Source organism: Anoplophora glabripennis, unplaced genomic scaffold, assembly GCF_000390285.2.
Source record: "Anoplophora glabripennis isolate ALB-LARVAE unplaced genomic scaffold, Agla_2.0 scaffold215, whole genome shotgun sequence".
NCBI classification, from domain to species: domain Eukaryota; kingdom Metazoa; phylum Arthropoda; class Insecta; order Coleoptera; family Cerambycidae; genus Anoplophora; species Anoplophora glabripennis.
This window is the reverse complement of record NW_019416309.1, coordinates 508,379-531,962: the sequence shown is the minus strand read 5'-3', so window position 1 is coordinate 531,962 and position 23,584 is coordinate 508,379. Positions and strand designations below refer to the sequence as shown.

The 23,584-nt window shown below is 31.5% G+C and overlaps 2 protein-coding genes across 2 annotated transcripts in view; both read right to left on the bottom strand.

Annotated features, from left to right (window-relative positions):
• Positions 1 to 2,592: 2,592 nt before the first annotated feature.
• On the bottom strand, positions 2,593 to 3,581 carry LOC108912202 (mitochondrial inner membrane protease ATP23 homolog). The gene is made up of 2 exons (XM_018717381.1): positions 3,175 to 3,581; positions 2,593 to 3,116 (listed from the first exon to the last, which is right to left on the bottom strand). Exons 1-2 carry the CDS (start codon positions 3,541 to 3,543, stop codon positions 2,691 to 2,693), a joined length of 795 nt encoding a protein of 264 aa, XP_018572897.1. The 5' UTR covers positions 3,544 to 3,581; the 3' UTR covers positions 2,593 to 2,690.
• Positions 3,582 to 4,485: 904 nt separating this feature from the next.
• The window catches only part of LOC108912195 (midkine-A-like), a 95,384-nt gene continuing 76,285 nt past the window's right edge, over positions 4,486 to 23,584 (bottom strand). Inside the window, exons 5-6 of the mRNA XM_018717375.1 lie at positions 10,643 to 10,804; positions 4,486 to 4,728 (exon numbers count right to left, since the gene is read on the bottom strand). Of these exons, the coding sequence (XP_018572891.1) occupies positions 4,706 to 4,728; positions 10,643 to 10,804 (185 nt within the window). The 3' untranslated portion in view covers positions 4,486 to 4,705. The remainder of the gene's footprint in view (positions 4,729 to 10,642; positions 10,805 to 23,584) is intronic.

Here is a 23,584-nt window from a genome sequence, read left to right as displayed (position 1 = left end):
TTTGACTAATAAAAATCCCACACTGGAAAAAGCAGACGAATATAAAACAGAGGCGTTTTCTACTTTTTGAGCACTTATTTTTCCTTCGTCTTACCTTAATTTTCTACATTAATTATTCAAATTATTAATTATTCGTGGATAAGTGTCACAAAAATTGAAGCAACGAAACTGCAACTTCAGTCGTTTAGTAAATATGTAAATTTTAAGTAGGTATCTAGTCTTATAAATAAAAGTATATATGGATGAAAGATACAGTTTAAGTTGCTAGCATCGATTTTGAAACACTCCCCAGCTTAAAAATAAATATGTACCAAATTAACTAACTATAACAGTTTCTTTATTTTTCTATACCATTGAAATCACAAATCAGAGCCGTATTATAAATCATATTAAAATTTAACCTTCGATATATTCGATAGCCTATAGTAGCAAAGGATTCGTTTACGGAGAAAAACCTGAATTGCTTGGTAATAAACATTTTACTTGCAATAATCGTAAGACGTATCGACATGGTTAGGTAATATATTTATGCACCGATGACTTGTTAAATGCAAATCCGTATTTTTTTAATAGAAATCCATATTTTGATATCAAATTAACATATTTGAGATGCTGATGCATTTAATGTAAAAAATATGTTGTGCGGTTCCTTATAAAGTTTTTGAAATAGAATTTTTTAGGTTTAGTTCAAGTCAAAAGCGGATATTCTTAATATACAGTTCAATAAATTGATTCAAAAACTACCACTAGCAGGAAGTGCAACAACTGGAAAATTAATAGTTAGTTTGGATTCATTTGGACAGGTCAACTTTTTTTTAATTTACTGACTTCAGTTTGGAATGAAATAATAAAGCAGGAACAATAATGTATTTGAAAAACTATCCGTCTGCGACTAATGCTTATACAACGGTATATTTATAGAAAACTTTCATTGTAAATGTAGTAGGTACATTCAGTATTCCATCCAGTTCGCCCGATTCACAATGGAACATTTTAATGAAGAGACAAATGCAGATAAATTAATGTAATATATAAAGTTGGCTCACGGACCAAGCTTAATGACTAGGGTTTTCATTTGTTTTGGCACGATAGGTTTATAACTAGCGAAGATATATTAAATCTTTGTGCTCATCCAAGCGATATTTAAACACCTCTCATAATAGGCTTGATATTATTTATGGAAAACAAAACAACAAAGTATGTAGGGGCACTTACAGTTTAGATTTAGAAGATACATATCGGAAATAGGTAAGTGCATAATTTATTTCAAATAGCTTTAAACGTGGTAAATTCAAGTTGCATTCGTTAAAAAAAAAGTGAATATATTTTCTGATGACAGTTGCAGTTATTTTCAGATAAATATTTTTGGAACACGAGTAAATATATATTTTAAAGTGCAGTTCTTTCTTCAGCACAGGAAACTTTGGTAAAGTAATATTTTTTTTTTTTCAAATACTGCATTTTTATGGATATATATGCTGTCGATATCATAAAATTACCTAATTATTCATTTTCCACAGGGAAAAATTAATAACGTCTTGTACTTAAAAAAAAAACACGAATCATCCTCACAAAGTAATACAGAATAATCAGTGCATTATTCAGGAAACAAAAATATATATTCACAACTCGACTTATATGTGTTGCATAATAAAATACCACACAAGAACACTGTTTTCTAAATTACTACCAACAAAACACTTCTTAAATACAGAAACATTGGAGAATTCTCTAAAATAAATCCTAACATTTTTTTAGCTAAAGAATTTATATTTTCGATATGAGCAAAAAAGAAATTGTCTGATCGCAGCAACATTATCAATATTATATCGAAACAGTTAAATTATTATTAGATATAATAGAACATTTATAAGGAATTTAATTTTGACTTACATCAAGTACATACAACATTAAAATATTTTTATAACAAACAGTCATCAATGTTAAGAATATTACAATAAATTTTTAGATCATCTGCATGTAATAACTTGAAACATACCAAATGCAGAATGTCATTTATGTGTACCTAAATTCAACCCTTGGGGTAGGTATCCCAGAAGTAGAAGTTATAACAAAAGAACGATCTATTCATCTCACTTTTCATTCAAATAAGTGCAGACTTATACAAAATTTTTAATCATTCTGATTCTCACTAGCTGTACTACTAATAAAACACCTAACTTAGTTAATTGTTAGATTTTTATCTTTTAAAAAATAAACTGAACAGGAGCAAAAGTTTTATTTGGAAGATTGTGTTTTATATATTGTATCCAACATTTACACGAACGCGAGCGATGTACTTAAAACGCTGTAACTCACTTTACGGAGTGAGTGTATGCTGTGTTGCCTATAGGACAAATTGAAGACGTGCTTAATTCCAAAAATAATTTGTTATATTCACTATTTTATACACAAAATATCTAATAAAGACCAATTTTTAGTCAGACCAACCGTTATAACAATTTTAAATCAAAGAATATTTATGTAAATACTGAACAGATCCCATTCTGTAGTTGCAAAAAGTACAATTCTGGAATATTAACAAAATAATTCTAAAAAAGTAGTTCATATACCTAGTTCATCAAAACTCTGTTTCAATATGTATACTTTAATCATATAACAAGATGTATAGGTACAAAGATTATTATCTACAACTGGTTCCTATTTTTAAACCCTGCTTTCTACAAATTTTATGTGTTTTCGTAACCATAATAAAACCCTTCCTCGTAAGCCTTATACATATCATTGGAATTCCTCCTTAATCGTCTACCAATGGGTTCCAAGTCTGGGTAACATTTGGGAAACACCCTCTCTATCGCGTCTATCGCTTCCAACTTTGAGATATTCCTAGCTGCCACCACAGAACTTAAGGCTTTACTCTTAACGCAATCCTTATGAGCTTCCTTTATGTTCAGCGGCGATGCATCTCCGTTCATCCAAGCCGATAGAAAACTACAGTGAGCTAAGTTCGCAGCACGGATCTCGGTACATGCCAAATGGTCGATGTTTTTGAAGTCTAGATCGTTTCGACAGTAATCGAACATGTGGATCATTTCGTGTGTTAATACCCCTTGTATGATACCCTCTTTTCTCGCCACGTTTTGGCAGATTATTACCTAAAACCAAAGAAACGTATCAGTAAATTGCCTACGTGATTTATTATTTGATACTTACTTGGTTGAGAATAGGATCGTACCCTCCACTTACATGAGGAGCACATTCTTCGCATGAAATGTGTCTACGGATATCGACGGCACAGCCTGAGGCTTTCAACGCTCCCATCATAAGCTTCACGAGAGGACTTTCTTTGATGCATTTGTATACGTTTCTTTCGCACTTTATTTTTTCTATATTTTCCTTGCCTTTGCCTTTCAAATAATCCGTAATTGACGCATTTTTTGATGATTGTCTTCGCTCTGGGTATAAATCGTAGCCCCACTGACTACCTTCATTTTCTATAGGTGATTTATTTTGATCTGTACTATTTGCCGATGTTTTATCGCCAGCATTATTATTTCCTTCTGTATAGTCTATAAGAGTCATTATTATGAACAAAAACAAGGTTACATGTTACATTCTTCTCAAATTTAAGGTTATGTTATTTCGTCTGTTTTCTTCTTCTTCTTCTTGTACTGACACAATTCCTTATTATCGCTCTGACACTGTGAGTCGGTAGTTAGAACAACTATTAAACAAATTTAAAGTAAACGGAATCGAATCAATTAGTAAATAGAATTTAAAAGATACAAATAAAAGACGTTAAAATCGTTATTAATACTATGGGAATAACTAATTACGAGATATTAATGTGTGTATATGTACAAATGTACAAATGTAATATAATGTAAAATATTGTGAATAGTTAAGATTAATACCTATTATTATATTATGTATATTACCTATTGCATTTATAAAATAAGTACCTATATGCGTATTTTCTTTTGTAACACAAAGTCAGTAAGTAAGTATGCTGCCTCAATGTCTACCAGAGCAAATTCTTACTTTAAAATAGTAATCATAATATACATAAGATCGAGATTATGGATTAATTGAAACAAAGAGTGGTTTATTAAACATTTTATTATTTTTTATTTGAATGTGTCAAATACAATGATACATGATTAAGTTCCACGTCCACATTGATTATACTTAGTTAAGTAAAAAATATCGATAAAATTTAAAACGAGAATTACAAATCATACAAAGTAAAACCTGTTATTACACACATTAATAATATTAATGATTAATCCTATACAGTCTACAACAAACATCTATACATTTTGGATCGACGAAAATCCCACCTAGCTCCTTTCGGTTACCCTTTTATTAGCCCTCGGTGGAATTTTCATGAATTACTTTAATGAGGGGTGGTCAGGTTGGGGATGAAAAGGGTCTACTACAATGCAAATGGCAGTGGGCCTTCGGCCTTACAGGGGATGTTTAAATTCTCCTGCAAACAAAGGTTAGAAACTTCAGCAAATTGTTAGACATTACGGCTGTTTATCGTCCCTTTAACGATCGCTTGGTTATAATTTTATAACACGACAATTCCTGGCCTGGCTTTTAATTCCGCGTTAACCTTTGTTAGCGGCGACTTTAGTGTGAAATGTAGAAAATGGAGGTCATGAGTTCATATATAATTGATGAAGAACTATTTAGATGGAATAATATTCAAAACGATTGTAGCCTAAAATTGGTTTCTTCTCTACTGCCTGTTGCGACGGGGAGCTGAAACAAAAATAGTTAATTAAAAAAAAAGAAAAAATGTTATTTGATTTTTTTTTAATTATATAAGACTTTCTTTAATCACACCAGTGTCGATACTCTTTATGTGATATCAATTATTTTTTTCATAACAAAGGGTGAATATTTTAATTTTCGTGCTATATTTTGCAGAAAATTTCACAATAGTATTTTTCAGCCAATTAAAGGCCTGTATTTTGTAGCGTTACTATAGCAACTAAGAAAATTTCCGGAAATTTTTCTCTTCCTTGGGGTAAGGAGCATGAAATTACACTGGAAATTTTTTGACATTTATAAATAAAATGACATTTATATTTAACTTCAAATTTATTCTATCATAATTTAATAAGTACAAATCATTTATAAATAATTATTTACCAAGTATGTACTTTTAGTAGTTTTAATTAAAGCGTCCAAATGTTGCTGAAATTCCTCAGCCACGTCTTCTTTTCTTAATGGGGAATAAACAAGCACACATTCACTAAAATTTATAAAATGTCTATGTTTCAAAAAATAAATGTAGTACTTTGAAACAATCTTATTCTGCTGTGATCCACGAAGAGCTCCATATTTCTTACACACAAGAAGCAAATGATTTTTAATAATCCCAAACAAGTTTGGCGAATAAATTTCTGGCCCGCATTCTTGTAATAAATACATTAAAAATTTTAGGTTCCGATGATACATTTTAATTTCACTAACTTTTTTGCAAAACTTGCATAAAACGTATTTCTCAAACCGCTCCATTTTTCAATTGTACAACACAACGATTTTAAAGAAAATGGTCAAATAACGTCAAAAGTCACGATTACCTTGTTTGACATGGATTCCATGGCCTTCTTAATAATATATACATATGAATTTTATTGATATTACATAGTGCTTAAGGTTCTTTGTAAGAAAATATATTTCTACCAACTTTAGTAAAATGAGTATGTGGAAAACTGAGGGATTGATCTACTATCGACTTATTTTTTATTATTTTGCTTAACTAAAGTCGGTTAGTTGTATTTTATTTAACCTAATGTTATATGTATGTAAGTTACTTTGATTATATTGTGAAATTTTCTTACCGAATACCACTCTAGCTTCAATTAAAAACTGGAAATTTTTCCTTGCACACAAATATTTTTTAGAAAATTCGTGTGCTCGAAAAAATTTCCAGTAATAATTGAAGCTCTAGTGGTATTATAAGTGAAAATTTACAACCAAATTAAGAAAAATTATCATTCACAATGAAAAATATAACTAATAATTAGAAATTATTGAGATAAGTATTAAGATCAACGTTGGTACTTTCAAAGGGATTTCTATTTCCCGATTAAGTATAAAAAAGTAGTAATAAAAATTAAATGTTAAAAACGCATCTGGATATATCGATTCATTTAATTTCATTATTTTTTTGTGACGACTTAAAATTTACGTATGTTTGTTAAATTTTAGAGGTTTTCAGTTAAAAACATTTTAGTAAATATCATAATATGACACGAATTTGAAAAGAAATTTTAGGTGGATCCTTCTATTAAAAAAAAATAGATATACATGGTGGCCAAATGAAAACGAAACAGAGCCATTTTCTGGAACTGCGTCAAGATTGTAGAAAAACGCTCAGACCCGTCGATTTTAGATTAAAGGGGGACATTCTTTGCTGGTATTTTTGACTCAGCCACTTTCACCCCCAAGCAAGAGTAAGCATCACCCCAAAATATTTAAATGGCATTGGGGGTTGAGTAATATTTCTTTTGAAAGCTCTTACAATTCTCTTTACAACAGACTTTAAATTTTATAATTCCGCCCAATACTTATTAAGAATTTTGATTTTAAAGTTGAAACAACCGGTAAAAATGTCAGTCATTCGAGTTAAGTACGCTAATGGTATAAATTTAGTATTTTTTGCGTTACATTGGTTTTTGGCGATTTGTTATCATTTTCGTAAAAAAAAACACAATTATGGGTGAAAAAAAAAAGTTATAGTTCATCATAAAAAACTGGCAAAATCTAAGAACGCCCTTTAAGTATCTCTCAAACGAATCAATGTATCAAGATGCGGTTTTCATTATTTAATTTACATCTAAATCTCCTAAAAGAATCAAAATTGGTAACAATACATACAAATTGTAATGAAACTATTTGGCCAAATTTTAATGGCAAATTCTATCACTAATTTGCGAAAGAATTTCGTATAAAGATGTACCTGGAAAACCTTAATTTTCGAGTGTTAAGTATCTAAATAAATCGTACTTTTTAATTACATAAAAAGTATATGATTAAAGAGCTTTAATTCAATTTGGTGTGTAGCTTCAGTTTCTGATCATGCACCCATAAAGAAACCTCCGTTTTTTATATACATTATACAGGATAATAAACTACGTATTTTCATTAATAAGGAACATCCCGTATTTGGAAAATAAAACAGTTGTGACGTGGAATCTACTATTAATATTTGGACAAGCAAACCATGTTAATGAAAACGGAATTTTTGCACTAAAATTTTCAACATCCGATTTAACGTAATCTAACTATTCCTTTGCCAAAATTTATTTATTTAATATACCTGTTTTGGTCATTCCAGAATTGTTATATTAAAAAAATGTACATTTACAAAAACGTAAATAATTTTGAGGTGTCTCATTCAAATAATTATAACTTAAGATATTTACATACAACAACTACCAAGGGTTAATATCAAACATTTTTTCTTATGAATATGAAATTATATATTTTAAAATGTTTGTAACTCGTAAACAAAAACGAATAGGACCTATGTTCATATAAGAAAAAATGTTTGAAATTAACCAACTTTCAAAGTTTGTCATAGACATTGTAGAACATGAAAGATAATACACGTCTTATCAATTTGTAACAAAACAGGTGATTTTTTTACACATTACACACATTTAAAAGATAGTATGAGAAAATAAAATGAATGTACCGTAAAATATTTATAATCGAAAATTCTTTTTATAAAACCACGCCAAAAATAATATTAATTTAACGCGTGGAATATTTTCGGAATAATTCATTTAACGAAACAACGAAGCAAAATTTGCATATTGCACATTCCCCGCTGATATAACAATGGCTTTAATTAATTTTTTTAAAATATATAGTAATTGCCTGCTTTTGTAATGGATCGCGTAGCATATATTCCATGTGCGAATTAACTGATGAATGTTAGTGCTATATTTGCGCGCAATACCTACTGTTATTAAAATTTCATACAGAACAATGTTCGGCCTCGAATTATTTTAATAAATACGTTTTAATTTTCAAATTAAATAAACACACACGGGCAGATACCGAAACCGAGCAGATGAGAGTAAAATAACTTTAATACGCGAGGCTGATTCTGTTCACCGGCTGGTGATTTATTTGCCTTTTTCCTTTTTCTGATAAAAAAAAAACTCTTTTGCTTAATTTTCGCGCTGTACATTTTTGCCCGAATATTGTTTTTAAATGATCCCCCCCGAAAACACACGTTTCTCCAACGTTTACAACGGGGGATTAAGACTGGTGCAAAGCAACACTGAATTATAAATTTCGTCTGGTTTGGTAACGCTACTTATGTATACAAATTCAAATTAATGTGACTGGCTTTGCTGATGCTTTAGGCTAATTCTCTCTTTTCAGCCCTTTCTGATACATCCTATCTAAATAAGCCAGACGTAGATTAGTGTTGTTCCAGGCGAATCGTTAGATTTAACTAAATCTATATCTAGACCTGCTGCCTGTTGCCGCGAGTAATAGGGGATTAGTTATGGCACGTCATTCATACACTATTAAATATCGTAGAAGCAATAGTTATACTGAAACGCGATTTATAATATCCTAAAGTTCCTAAAGTAGGTATCTGTAAAATTTATATAAACTTAATGTAACCTTAAATTAAAAAAAATATCCCTGAAAATGGATCATAAGTGTAAATTTACAGAGAATTGCATTACAGCAAAATTTGATTTATTTTTTTTTTTATTATTTACTCATTAATTCATTCATTCATTCATTCATTCATTCATTCATTCATCCATGAATTCATTCATTCACTCATCCATTTATTCGTTAATTCATTAATTCACTCATTCATTGATTCTATCATATCAAAACTCACTAAATTTTGAATAACAAAGTCGTAGTTTGCAGATAAATGAGTAGTTGACTGTCATAACAGTTGATGAAAGCAATTGGTAAACATCAAAGTCAACTTTTGTAAATAAAATAAATAACAGTCGCCCCAGTACTGACCCTTGAGGCACACCAGATGAAGCCAGAAACAGACCAGACTTAAAACTGTGACATTGCCTCAGAAATAAACTATGTAACTGTCAATAAAATTGTACAAAACCGCAAAATTGCAAATAAAATTTAGGTATATTCGTAACCCATATGTGAAATCAGGTACTTCAATTAGGTATTATTTATGTAACATGATTCGATTAAATTAAATAATAAGGAATTTGGTCTGGAACAATCAGTGCGATATTGTAGTTAATTGTGATTTTTAACAATGCTCTCAGTAATAAATTTGTTCTATACTTATAAAAAATTTCGTTTCGCTCAATTTTATCTGAAACGTCACGCAAACGCAATCCAATTGGTGTTATTGATGTTACACTTATTGGAAACAAAAAATTACCTCGATCAGATCGGATTCGTGTGATTACCGATTATTCCTGAGCCTACGACCGACCTCGGCAATAAATTATGTATTTCGGATTTCCTGAACACTTTATTTCCGAGATTATACTCGTGGGTGAAGATACTTTCGACTCTTGATTGAATTTATGCGCTCGTAGAAAAATGCAATTTACTGGAAAATCTATAGGATGTCCCCGGACTGTCTCTTTCGAAATTTGACGTTTTGGGAATCTGTGAATTTTGCTTGATTAAAAAGGAATTTCTATCATATAACAGAGGAATTACACCAGGTGGGTAAGAATTTTTGAAATTCGTTCTTATGGCAACACTGCGGCTGCGGCATATTGATTTTTATGCTAAATGAAACGAACATTTCAAAAACGTTCCGAAAAAACAACAAATATTATTTATTATACGGGGTCTTAATGTCATTAATTTTTAACCACGTATTTGGAAGGCTTAGTAAAGACAAAAAATCCAAAAATAAATAATACTTGTTAATTTTTGAAATGTAAGGAATTGTCTTATTCATTCGTATGTCTGGCTAAAAAGCTTTATTTATTCATGCAGCTCATTACAGATTAAAAACGTATTAAAAGCTAGATTAATGACCGAATGTTATGGTTTGTCAAGATTCACTCTCGATAAACCTTTGTGGATTAGCTGTCAGGAGCGGAGGAGAAGGGGTGAAAATGATTTGAAAATATTTTTATTCAGAGTAAATATGCATTTTAAAATGTTTTTAATCGCGTATTCTACTCATTTTTCCCTATCGTCCCTTAAAATCAATGCCATTATGACTGAATCGCCCTGTATATTAATTATTTTTTACATATTTATCTGTATAATACAGAATGCATCCATCGCCTGACTTATAAGACCAAAGAGGAGGTATCTCGCAGGGTCCTGATATTAACAAAATGAATGAAACATGCCAGCCTTCGTCAACGTCAGTTATACACGGAAATATTTGTTGTAGATGAAATTATCAACGCCAGTAAACGTTATCAATCATTTTAATCCCACGAAATGAAACAACCGAGCCAGTTGACTTTATTAAAACAGCTGCGAACCGAAATTATTATCGATTTTCATAGACGGCTCAATTTGCCGTCTGCACCACCCCGTGTGCAAAAATTCTGTATAGAGGGAGGAAAATCTATAAATAATTCATGAGACGAGCTAAGTGAGATAGCGGGCGTGATATAAATCAAAGTAGAAAATAAGATAAAACGTAAGTGGAACGGATGATCGATACAGTTACCTTTCTTACCTTTCGTTGGCTTGGCACCTTTTGCCTTGCACTTCTTCGTGATTTGCCTGTTCTGCTCGCAGGACGCGTCGCTGTTCACTTTCAGCTTGTCATTTCTTGTCATTTGGCTCTGGGCGTTGCACTCGCTCCATGTACCCTTCTCGTACCGGCACGCTGAAACCAAGATAAACACAGAATAGAGTTAAAAAGGCCGTCACAAGATGAAAATCCAAATTAAACAACGTTTCATAAAAACTGACTTATAATTTCAGGTCAAACGTTCACAGTTTACGACAAATATCACATTTGCACCAATTAATTACGTATTTACAGATAGGTGCAGATAAGGTACAGGTAAGTGCACAATATAATCAGTTGGCATCAACAGTTTTGCAAATATTCCCCAAAGGGTAGTAGAATACTTAAAACTCCCTGATTCATCCAGTTACACTAACCATTGCTTGAGGAGGACGTCTGCCCCCTTCCTCGCTGACACTGGAGCTGATATTCAAACGCTTAAAAGACATGGAGGATGACAGTCAACTAGTGTGGCCGAAGCCACACGAGGAAAGCTTCGTCAATAAGTTGAAAATTTCAAAAAGACATTTCATCAACAAGAACTAGTGGCACTCCAAGATCAGTCATGATTTCAGATAGAGAATAGTAGTAGTAGTAGTAGTAGTAGTAGTAGTAGTAGTAGTAGTAGTAGTAGTAATAGTAGTAGTAGTGGTAGTAGTAGTAATAGTAATAACTAGTAATAGTTTTTTTATTTTCTGTCAAACTGCTTTTTATTAACAGTACATTACTATAAAGTAAAGTAAAGTTTCATGTGGTAAAGTACCACTTAGTAAACGATTTTGAATTCAGTAAAATAGCATATTATCAGTCAAAATGCGAAAAAAGTATATTTCAAGTTATCGAATTTGAATATAATACACTTCTCCTTCTCCCCCTCCCACGGAAGTTTTATTTAAGCTGCCATTTCCAGCTACCGATGACTGACTTGGCAGTAACTTAGAACTTAACACTTGATTGATGAGGTTTATAAAATAAATATGCCTTTACTTCATTAAGTGCAAGTTGATTGATGTAAAACCGATGTTTTACTATCCATTAGATACATTTGTCACTTCTGGGTAGAAGCGTAAACTTCACTAAACTTAAGAGATGTATTAAAAAAATTATAACTCACACGATTAAATATTTTACATTTATATACATTTCACCAAAGTTAAAGTCTCTATAATAATGTCCTTGGCACTAACACCAAAATTGCCAATGTTTCAATATTGGCCTGCTACTATAACCGTAATAAATGTTTATTTTATGGCTTCCATTTTAGGCGTTTATTTAAATTTCAAACTTAGAACCGAAATCTTTAACAATTCCGTGTTTTATTGTCCAAATAATTTAGCAGTGGATCCAATTCCGTTTTTTGCGACGCTCGCTGTTGCTTCGCTCTGAAGGAAGGGTTTCTGGTGGCAAATTTATGTACGGATAAAAAGGATAACGTTTATGTATATAGAAAGAGCTTGTGAAAATATCGTCTGGCGAGCCGAGTTTGAGTTTTTCGCTGAACTTTTATTTTGATAACAAAATTTTCGAATACTATCATGGAGGGAGGTATATATTTTTGCCTGCTTGCAGGGACGGAAAAGAAACGTAGCGTCAGCTATTTCGCCTTTATCGGTGAAAGAAAATATGAAATAAATTGGTCGTTGCTGTTGTAACTTATTTGTTTACCCTATACGTTCGTTGAAAACGAAATATACAAGCATTCTAAAAATAGTATAATTCGCAGCTAGAAAGGAATATGTCCTTTTCACCGTGAGCCAACAAAGCATATGTTTTTCAATTTTCGAATGAACTATCTGACAAAAAAGTTCGTTAAAATCGTATAAATAAATATACCGTAAAAAATTGAGTAAATTTTCACTCAAAATCAACACAATTTTTGTTAGAACGACTCCATATTCAATTGTGTTACTGGTAATCAATTTTTCTATACAGTTTCTACGAGTTCACCTAATCACACGTAAAAATTTGATTATATGTAGTTCGTGTTTACAAAAAAGGTATCAATTATTCATCTGTAAGCTGCTTCCATTCGTAAACAGCTGCACACGGCATTTGTGCATCTGTAAATCCATGTTTCGCCACAAAAACCGTACTGAGGGAAATAATTTCCCGTTATATCAAAGCCAGACAAACACTTGTCTCTGGTAAAAACGCTGCAAATGTAAACCTCGCAATTAAAATGACTTCAAAGCCGGGATTATGCATTACGCAAATGGAAAACTTGACATGACTTACAAGCTTAATAAGGTTCAATTTAGGATTACGCCGTCGGCATAAATACACATTTCACGGGATATGCTACATTAACCAATTTTTTTTAATCCGGCCTTATTACCCCGCCAACTTGGTTTATGATTTTAATATCGGGCCCTCCGACTACTCTGCCACGTATTTCGGGATTTTGTGATATTTTTAATAAACGTTAACGTAAAACATAAAACACGTATTGCGACGGTGTACACTGCAAAAAGGAAAAACGTAACAGTGTACAAAAGACTGTAATTGACGTTATAAGGTGTCTATCAAAAATATTCTGTCAGAACTGTGGCATATTCTGGGCTAACACACTCAGCTGGAGCTAGTTCCGAGAACGGAAGCTTGGGGATAAATAAGAGCTTGTAAATTTAGAAACAAATATTTAATTCGTTTAAAGCAAACATAGATATATAACTAAGACGATTTTTGACTGACAATAAGCTAAAGAGTTGATTCACGCTACTGGACAAGCACTCGTGTCCACGTTAATAAAACGCGAATTGTAAGGGTCGACGTTCGTACGCAGTTCTCGCACACACCGCAGTATTTTCAACATTGAACATTACTGACTTGATTCGAAAGATAGGAGTAAAATTGAACGTCTGTCGTTCTCATTCGGATTGTTCTGACTATCGTCCTGAGTTTTTGCGGTGAAAGAACTCGATTTTTCATTTCTCAGTCATCTGAATGTCATATTTCATCTCGCAATGCGATGGATCAGTATTTCTGTTAACTGAACTGATTATTTGCAAAAATTCGAAAGATAGGTGAATTTTGAATTTGAGCACCCGGGTTTTAGAATACGCATTAAATATCTGATTTCGATCTTTTTCTTCTTCTAAGTACATTAATAGTTAAACAACGTTTAAACTTTGTTCCTTAATTACTTCCTCAAATGGTCAATAGTATTGGCTAGTCACTTTAGAATAAACTTAAACACAAATTTAATTTAATAATCATGATTATGAAGTATTTAAGCTCAAAAAAACGTGAGCTCTTAATTTTTTTCAAAAGTTTGCCTGTTTGAAACAAAGAAACGATTCGCTAGATCGAGATGAAACTTCACAGGGTTCTTCGGGGTATACCGAACTGTGAAAGTCATACTTAACATTAGTCATTTTGTGAATATTTCTAATTTAGCCATCAATTTTCCAAAAAAACATAAATTACCCTTTGTTTCTTGTTTTTTAAAATTCGTGTAAATGGTGAAAAAAAAATTTCCCGAAAAGTTGCGGCAGTATGTTATAGGAAATTTATTCCAGTTTTCGAAACTGCCCTTCAATTCTCTGTACGACCGTTTGTCTCCCAGATATCGATCATTGAAGACAAAAGGATACTTTTCTATTAAAAGTCCGATATTTTGATGAAAAATGGTCGTATCGAAATTAAAAAAAAGGAAATTGAAGCTGAATAAACAAACCATCTGGTCCATGCGATGACTTAGCCGAAAAAAATTTTTTGGGTAAGAAAAAAAAAGAAAATTTGCAATTTTTTTTTATTTCTTAGAACTGCATGATAACCGTAGCTCCTAAAAAATATCGACCGAATGATCTAAAAACTACAATTTTAGAGCTTCAAAATGCCTTTTTTTAATTCCCGATTTTTTCATCTAAATACAGTGTCAAAAATCACCGAAAAATTTCGGAAATTATTTTGACCCTTTAATTATTTTTTTGCATTAATTTATATCTTACGAAATAATATACCTAATCAATTATTTGTTTTTACATTTGTTTAATTCCGATTTTCAAAGTTTTAGGTAAGGAATAATGTATTCGATACAGTTTTGCATAAATTTTAGTGTCCTTTCATATTTCGGTAAAAGTTCCAAACAACAAGAAACTGTATTAATGGAACCAACGGCAAATTCCCGCTTTTTACCTGTCACACCAGAACCAGCCCAAACTTTTCCGTCCCGGCTCCCCGAATACGTTCCGGCAAGGCGTCAGACCGACGCGATGCATTTTACATGTTATTGATACGAAATCCCGGCACGGGCACGAAATTCGAAAACCGCAGAGGCCTAACACGGATTTAATGATGCTAAAAGTTAGTCGCAGACCGCGCCAGCCGTCGAAAATTATAAATTTCCGCCAAACGTCAGTTTGATCTCTTGCGGGGGGCGCTGTAGCAGTTTCTAACTAAACCACTATTCCCATATCGATCCCGTGCAATATTGGGAATATAAATCAGCCCCCGTTTTTGTGATTATAACGTCCATTCCGCCTCACCCGGGGAGGTAATAAATTTCCCACTCCCGACGCCGTTTCATACTGCTTGATGAATTTTAAGAGATAAATTCTAAATTTGCATGGCCTTACTATGAAATACGGTAATTGTTTGGTTAAATTATACATGCGCACCAACTACATTTTAAAATATGACCGAATTAAACAACGCTGCCGAGGATTATTAAATTACCTAATTTAAAAGGCAGCTTCGTTACAAAAGCAGCTTTAGCTTCCTGATTACCACGTATCGATTTTTTTCAACAACCCGAACGTTATGTAATATCTTGTTAAAAAAATTGTGTAAGTATAAAAATATGAATTTAATTTTTCCGTTTCCAATTCAGTCATTAGTGGCAACTAAAATATTTAGTCATACTTTAATGGCGTCACAAATGAATAATTCTCTTATACGTTAGTATTTTTTGCAAGCCTGATATTGTGTAGTTATACTCATCTACTACGTCTTCTTTATATTTTACTCCACACCAATATGGAAAGTCTATTGCACCGAAATATAAACTATATGTTCGTACCAGCATATAAACACACAATGAGAAGAACCGTTGGTGTCTTTATTTCTTAGAAATGTATTATTAATGATTGGTCCCGCAAGACCTGGCTTCTAATGCTATAACAATGAGTTAGGTTATGTTTTATTCATTGAATCGTTCATTCCGGTATTGAACCCTGTAGATATTGTTACTAATTTTGTTCCAACGCGGGAAATATTATCGTGCTGAATTATTAAAACACAATTATGATTTGGGAGTACAAAATAATATTCAACAGACAGAAGCGGAATTAATTAGGGGTACTTACACCTAATTGTTTGTTGAAAATTTAATATTCAAACAACATTACGTACGACATATTTGGTAAAAATGTATATTAACGAGAATTACTAAATAAAGTATCAAATACTTACATAAGAATTAGTAAAACGTACTTGGCTTAAAAACTTTACAAAATCTTAATAAAAATTGACTAAAAGAGAAATAAATCTTCCAATCTAACTTTCAATGTTTATCTCAATATGTCGATTTGTAGATCTTGTTTTATACGGGCTTAAATGAATACGCTCGAAGTTTGTAAAGGGGAAATCATTTAGAAAACTAGTTTTGCTGTCGCAGAACAGGATTATGGATAGAGCTTTGCCACTAACGATGTTTACATCATAAACATCAGTAACTTTCTTCTTGGGATTTTACCACCAACTTTACTAAAAGTTGAAATCATTACCATACTTTTTTAAATTCTATATGTTGAAAACCTGTATGCAAAATTACCTACTTTTCTCTAGTTTTGAAGAAAAGTTATAATAAAAGTTCCAAGAAGTGTCGAAACTACTTGGTATTTTTCCATAACTTTTGTAGCTTTTATTCTAACTCAAATTAAAAAAGACTTAGTTTCGTCAAGATTTGTTTATTTTTTAACAATTTAAAAAATTTAAAAAAATTGCGAAAAAGTAAAGCATCAGACAATTTTATTCACACACAATGCTGATGATGAGTTTTCTAGTCCGAAACGTCACTAAACAATAACATATTGGATGTGCATAATTGGACCCAAAAAAAAATAAAAAATACAATATTACGCAAATAATACCTAACAAAAATTGAAATTGATGATGGACTAAATCAATAAAACTACGGTTCCATATAGCCTGTTAATTTCAAAAAAACGATAAAATAGAAATCTGAAAATCATACATTTTTATAAAAATCTCAACTAACTTATTTTACTCCTCGAAAAATTACTAAATATTTGTTTAATTTTGCTCTAATTTATTCAATACTTCAATACAGTTTATGAAATAGTAGGTACTATTGATATGGCCAAAATTTGATTTGAAAAATAATTTTTTATGGTCTGTATCTTAAAAACAAAGAAAAAAATTGTCGTTGGTTTATGATGTATGGTATGTCAATGTACGGCAGTCTTTATTTTATGACCTGCGCCTTCGCCAGAAAATAGAATCAAATATGTATATATGATATATTATTAAATACATTTTTTTTGGTAACCTTTATAAAGTATCAATTAAGAAAACTATATTTTAAAACAAACAATAATAGATATTGTTTGTATTTTAGCTAAAAACGCATTCCTATTAACAGTTTTTGAACTAACAGAGTAAAATTTTTTTGTCACATACAAACAACTATCGCGTAAGTGCGAGCCCGTGTTTCCATTTGCACTCAGTGAGAGAACAATGAGATTATGCTTAAAGGAGCTGGTTGTAGCAGCTTATACTTGACTGTAAAATATGAATTTCCAGTATTTTCTACCCGAAAACGATATCAAACCTCGGCAAAAGCCAATTAATTACATATTCAACTCGCGACTTGGATTCATCCCAGAGGTACAATATGTTATATAATTCCATTTTTATCCTTTATTTTATCGTCTTACTAACGGCAAATTTAAATATGATTGCCAAAAAAAAAATAAATCGTTCCCTTTTATTGTCATTGCAATAATTCAGAAGCAATTTGCGATTAAAAAATGTTCACACAAACACATAAAATTGACGATTTGTTATTTTCACGTCCCAGCTAAGGCTAAAGAAACGCAATGTAAGTCTGTAACTGTAAGAAACAAATAAAAACGTAACAACATATTTACGCAATAGAGAACAAAATATATATGTCTATTTCAATTTTAACGAAATTAGTAATGTTATTATTGTACCAGCATATTAAATTATTCATTATATGGAAAAATAAATCAAGAATAACTGAACTGTAACTAAATATTATCATAATTTGAGGCCTCATCGATTTGTTGTTAACATTTTGCACCGCATATTGCATAACATATAAATTAGAAATATTACATACTGGCTGTTACAAATTCGCTTCTCACTACAAAGATCTCGGAAACGGTAAGAGATACGAAGTAGCTTAAATGGGAGCAGAGTTGCATAATCAGGGGACCAACATTATTTTTTATATGTAACGTTTCGTCTCTCCAGGGTCATCATCAACTTCATTTTTTTAAATACGACCCTGATAATTTTGTTACATTTCTTGCAAGCCTTCATGACCCCCAATATTGTACTGCTTCAGTCCGTAACAAATTCTAACGTTTTGTCTCGAAAAATTCATCTTCAATGTAGATCTCTGTGGAGAGAAACGAATTTGTAACAGCTTGTATATTATTTAACGTAAATGTAGCTATTACAACCTTGTATTTTTAACACATGCAAATGACACGAAATAAAAGGCAGTATTAATGAAGTATTGTCGTAAATTTTATAGTGTTTTAATGAGAAGAAAAAAAATGAAGTCTGAATCAAATTAGACTTGTTAAATCCGGAAAAATTGCCTTCTCAAATGACGGCGGTTTATTGCTGATCGTTAGACATCCGAGCGACGTCTTTGTTTACCATTAAGTTTAATCAATGGCAGAAAATTAACAGTTTAACCTTTATAAGGCCATTCGTAGCAAATTCAATTAGTTTTCGACAGTAATTATAGTTGGAACGATCTAAGCTGATTCGTTTAAGTAAGCTTATATATTGCCGCAATTAATCAGATCGCTAGATTTTGAAGCACTGATTTATGTACTGTTGTATTTGATTGTTTTTCGATAATTGAAGGGGGTTTCCGGAAAGTTCTTTAATTAGTCGAGTTTGGATATAAATTAATGCGAGCCATTTTCAAGACGATAGGAAATTTAATAACTAGCGATTTATCATAAAATTTATTTTGCAAACGTAAAAATGTATAAACTTGGATCGTTACCATCAATTAAGTTGGCAGCCTGGGAAATCCTGGAAAAGCAATTGTTAGGTGTAATTATGAACAGCTCAAAAGAGAAAACAAATATTGCAATAAAAAATATATATATTCAGTTGAAAGTTCAGCTTTATAAAAAGTATTTGTCTCAGCGTATGTATTTTCACCAATATTTCAAAAGATAATAATTGGGGGGGTATTTGAAGTAGGGAAACTCATCCCAAACTAATTGATTTCTTCTTATTATGGAGACGCCTCTTTTGATGTTAAATTATGAGCATAAGACGTAGGTATCTCAGCTCAGGGCCCATTAATATGAAGGAGTGAGTAATTATTATTCAAAAGCAACAGTTCGTAAACTTTAAAGTTGGGAGTATTTATCAAAGGATCTCTGTAGTTTGTTGCAGATTGGAAACGTCAGGAAAGATTGCCGTTAAAGATAAATAAGCTACATTTACGGAGTTCCCTGTGTAAATTCTGGAAAGGATCTCGTGAGATCTGGTAGCGAAAAACCGGATTTAGGGTTTCTAAATTATACTCGAGGGTCATGTCTAAATAATTGAGGGAGAGAGGATATTTACTAAATTGTTATTGAGGTTGCGCGTCATTTTTCCCCAGGCGCAATATTACATTAATCTGTAACTACATTAAGAGTAAATAATAATGCGTTTTATTATTAACTGGCTACTGAAGATAATATAACCCACACAATAACATCATAACGCTGAGGTTTCACCCTGTAAATCCTTACAAAATAGGTCATGGACACGAAACCCTCCAGCGCAGGATATATTAAGGCATATTTCACATAATACTAAAATATGGCTCAGAATAATGTTTATAATGCCATGGACATAAGCTATAACATATATTTATAGTCGAGCGTTGTATTTCAACTTCGTTTGGGTCCGATAAAATCAAAGAATAACTCGTACCCTACAGTATCTTCTAAGATGGAATATTTTTTTATTTATTTTAGTATTTAAACCAAACCAAAACTGAAAACTACACAGGGTGTAAATTTTTTTAATATCCACTTACTTATCGCAATAATAGGATGAAACATTTGTGGAACCTCTTTCTATGTAGCAGACGTTCCAGAGGTTCCCAACAAGTTTTAACAACTTGATTAATATTAATTTAAGCGCCGTTTGAAGTTTTTGTTTTGGTTATTGCAAATGTCTATTATTAATGCGTTTTGTTCACCTTTAAAAAATCATATCCAAGTTTGCAAAGCTTCTAAGTATATTTGAGAAATAAGCTGTTGAAATTTATTAAATAAAAGTTATGTCTTAGAAAAAATAAAACAGGGGGATTATTTAATTCTATATTTATAGCATGTGGTTTTTATTTACCTTATTACTACAGCAATTTATTCAAAACATAGTTACTGCAGGGAAAAACTTTCCCGTTATATATTTAATATCAGAAACGGTTTGTTAATTAAATCCCTATCGACTGAGTTGTGTTTTAATACAGGTAAACTTTGGCGAACATCAAATTTATGACTAAACTTAGGCGCAGTGAAGAAGAAAAATTATAAAGGAAGAAGTGAGGTGGAGCTCCTCAATTTTTGAATATTTTAAAGTGAACGCGGTGGGTAATTTTAGTTTGAAACAACTAGTTGTTATACTTAAGGAGGAAACTTAAATTAATGCAACGGAAAATCTTTTCATGGAAACGAATTTATGGGAAAACTTTGATAATGTGACACCATTGAAATTTGCAAATGGGATTTGAGGAGCTACTCGGAACTTTTACCACTGAACTAAATAATAATAAAGATGCCATTTTTATTGTTTCTTAATACATTGAAGAATGAATCTGTTCTTTGAATTTTATTCATGATAATTATTTAAATAATTAAAATTGATATAAATAAGGTCCTTGTAAATTTTGCTTTTGACTAGTTGCAATATTTATATAGTCAAACTTTTAAATAAATTAGTATGGCAAAATGTAGAGCTCTTTATACTTCATCGTTATTGTCAAGGCATGCCAGTTAGCACAATATTTGTTAGAAGTTGAAAATTATTTTATGAAAAATACAAACTTTAGGAACTGTGAGTTATTTGGAAGGCGAGTACTTTATAACAAAAGCACGATTTCTCAAGTTTGAACAAGTCCCAACAGAATACGTGATTTTTCTGTATAATTGGGCTCGAATAGAAATTTTGATTTAACTTCGAAGCGTATTTCAATAACTTCATTACGAAGTTTACAAAAGAATTTATTCTCTATGAAACCCAAGAAATTCGAATACGTAAAATTCAGGCTAAAGGATTCAGTTATTACATTTCCAAGAAAAATGTGTCGCCAACAAAAAGCGGTCGTGATAATTAACAGAAACAAATTAAAAAATATTTAAGAGATAGCAAATTGTCCTAAAATAATTTTTTAAATAAATTATTTGCAATCTGGAGCAGCTTTGCGTTAAAATCATATGATGCACAGCTATAGACAATGAAAAGTTATCAATGCTGTCGTTTATAAAACATAATCATTAGTTTAGTTCATTAAACTTTTTAGATTATAGGTAGGAAAAAATTTTGTCCACAGCAGCATTTAATATATACGAGTAACTTTAATTTTCCTCTTAACATTGTAAATTGTTATTTTTCATGTTTCATCAATGTTCTCAAATTTTAATTTTATATTGTACAATATGAACTGGATATTTGTTAGCGAAATAAAACACTGTCATTAAATTTTGTAGTGGTTACTAAAACAATTTATGCAAAATTGTACATAAAACTGGTTTACAGCATATAAACCGCAAACGTACGAAAAATTATCAATTTTTATGAAGCAGATGTGGCTTTTATTGAACTTTGGGTAAATCTCCCAATAAATATATATTTTCAATATTGTTGTAAAACCGGGAAATAATTCTGTATTGTTATAATCATTGAAATAATAAACCAGAAATCGCATATATCGTAATTTATGGCATCCCAATTTATAAATGATACTAAGAGTAAGAGAAAACTCACTTGGCACAAATATTTCTAGGAAAAAGGATACTTTTTGGATCACCTGATAACTTACCACACTGATAAGATGAAAACATTTTTGGAAGCTTTGATTTTATGGACAATTTTAGTGTGCTTATTCGCACCAGTTAAGTAAAGATCTACGAAAATAAATGATTTAAAACATTTATTCACGAATAATTTTCACAATAAAATACACATATTTCTCTAATGAAAACTGAATTAGAACTAGTAACCTCTTCAACCATTTTACTGAGGTTTAGTATTTTGATAGTTCCAATCCAATCGCAGTTTATTAATTTATTAGAAGTAAAATAATTAATTTGCATTTTTTGTTTCCTTTGCGACATGATTAACAACTTCAAAACACATTAAACCCTGTAAAAGGGTAAAAGTACGTATTCGAAATGCGAATCACTCCGGTAGAAGAACAATCAATTCCAATTCCATCCCTAATCCGAATCGTCAAATGAAAAATTAATGAAGGCGACATCCAGCTCAGATTGGAGCTATAAATTCCTACTTTACTGCCGTCTATCTGATTAAAAACCTACAGAAAATTTAATATGTCTCTAATGATTGCTGCGAAAATGATTGCAACTGTAAATTCACTCGCACCCAGCTAATGTCAGTTTCATATTTAATAAGAGACGTTCGACGATAAAAATGAAAATTTAACGTTGAAACTCTGACGTTAATCTCGTTTCAGACCCCGAAATATTTTTCAGCAGTCTCGGTACCCAAACAGGGAGGAAATTATCCCCTAGGCGCCCGGAGGTTGTAAATTACTGGGATAACCTAAATATGTATAATGTTCTCACCCCTGTCGAATAATTTAAAATGTAGTTCCGTCGCAGTCAGAGCAAATTCGATAAAAATGAAATGATGGAACAAAATTCATTCGCGTTAAGCGAAATCTAATTTGCTTTACTGGACTTTTATAAGTGAATTCTTGTTTATTTGCTTTACAAGTCGGTTAATGGCAGTAATGAAAGTTTGTAGATGTTTTCTAAATGTATCTCAGGTTAGTCATATACCTACAGTATGTCCTGACATACAGGGTGTCCCACTAAAGGCGAGGTACGATATTAAGGAAAATATAGGCTCTAGAACTTCGGGAAATCAATCAATAGATCAACCAAGTGAAATTACTGAATAGTTTTCAAGTTCGTAGCTCAGCTACTAGGGGGCGCAATCTACATACCGAAACATAGAGTTGTATTTTTCTCAGAAATGTTTCCTATTCAGGTATATTAAATAGTTGTTATTGACATTTTGGGGAAGCCCCTAATGTCTGATCAGAAATATGCATTTTTTTAAGGATTGCCTCATCAAAAGTTCATAGTGTTATATCTCGTTGGAAAGGCATTTTCATGCTTTATCTCGTGGTGAATGCATAACGTCATTTAGCTCAAGATGGAAACCTATAGATGGCGTTATTTCAAAAGAATGCCGTTTTATGGATTTTTTTAAAAATTGTAAATAAAGTGCTACAGTTTTCTTAGTTAGTTTGAAGAGCATAAAAATAGCTACATTTTGACGCCAAAAAGGGTTAGATATATTTTTTTGTTATCAAATTATTCGCAAATTAGTGAGTAAAAAATTTCTCTTGGTCGATTTATTAATCAAAATTTTTTCCCCGAAGGTCTAGGGGCT

Bases quoted from the DNA above. Each gene is read 5' to 3' on its own strand.
- LOC108912202 (XM_018717381.1), bottom strand. From the start codon at position 3,543: ATGACTCTTATAGACTATACAGAAGGAAATAATAATGCTGGCGATAAA. The intron at 3,117-3,174 runs GTAAGTATCAAA...CTTTGGTTTTAG, and splicing joins ACGATCCTATTCTCAACCAA to GTAATAATCTGCCAAAACGT.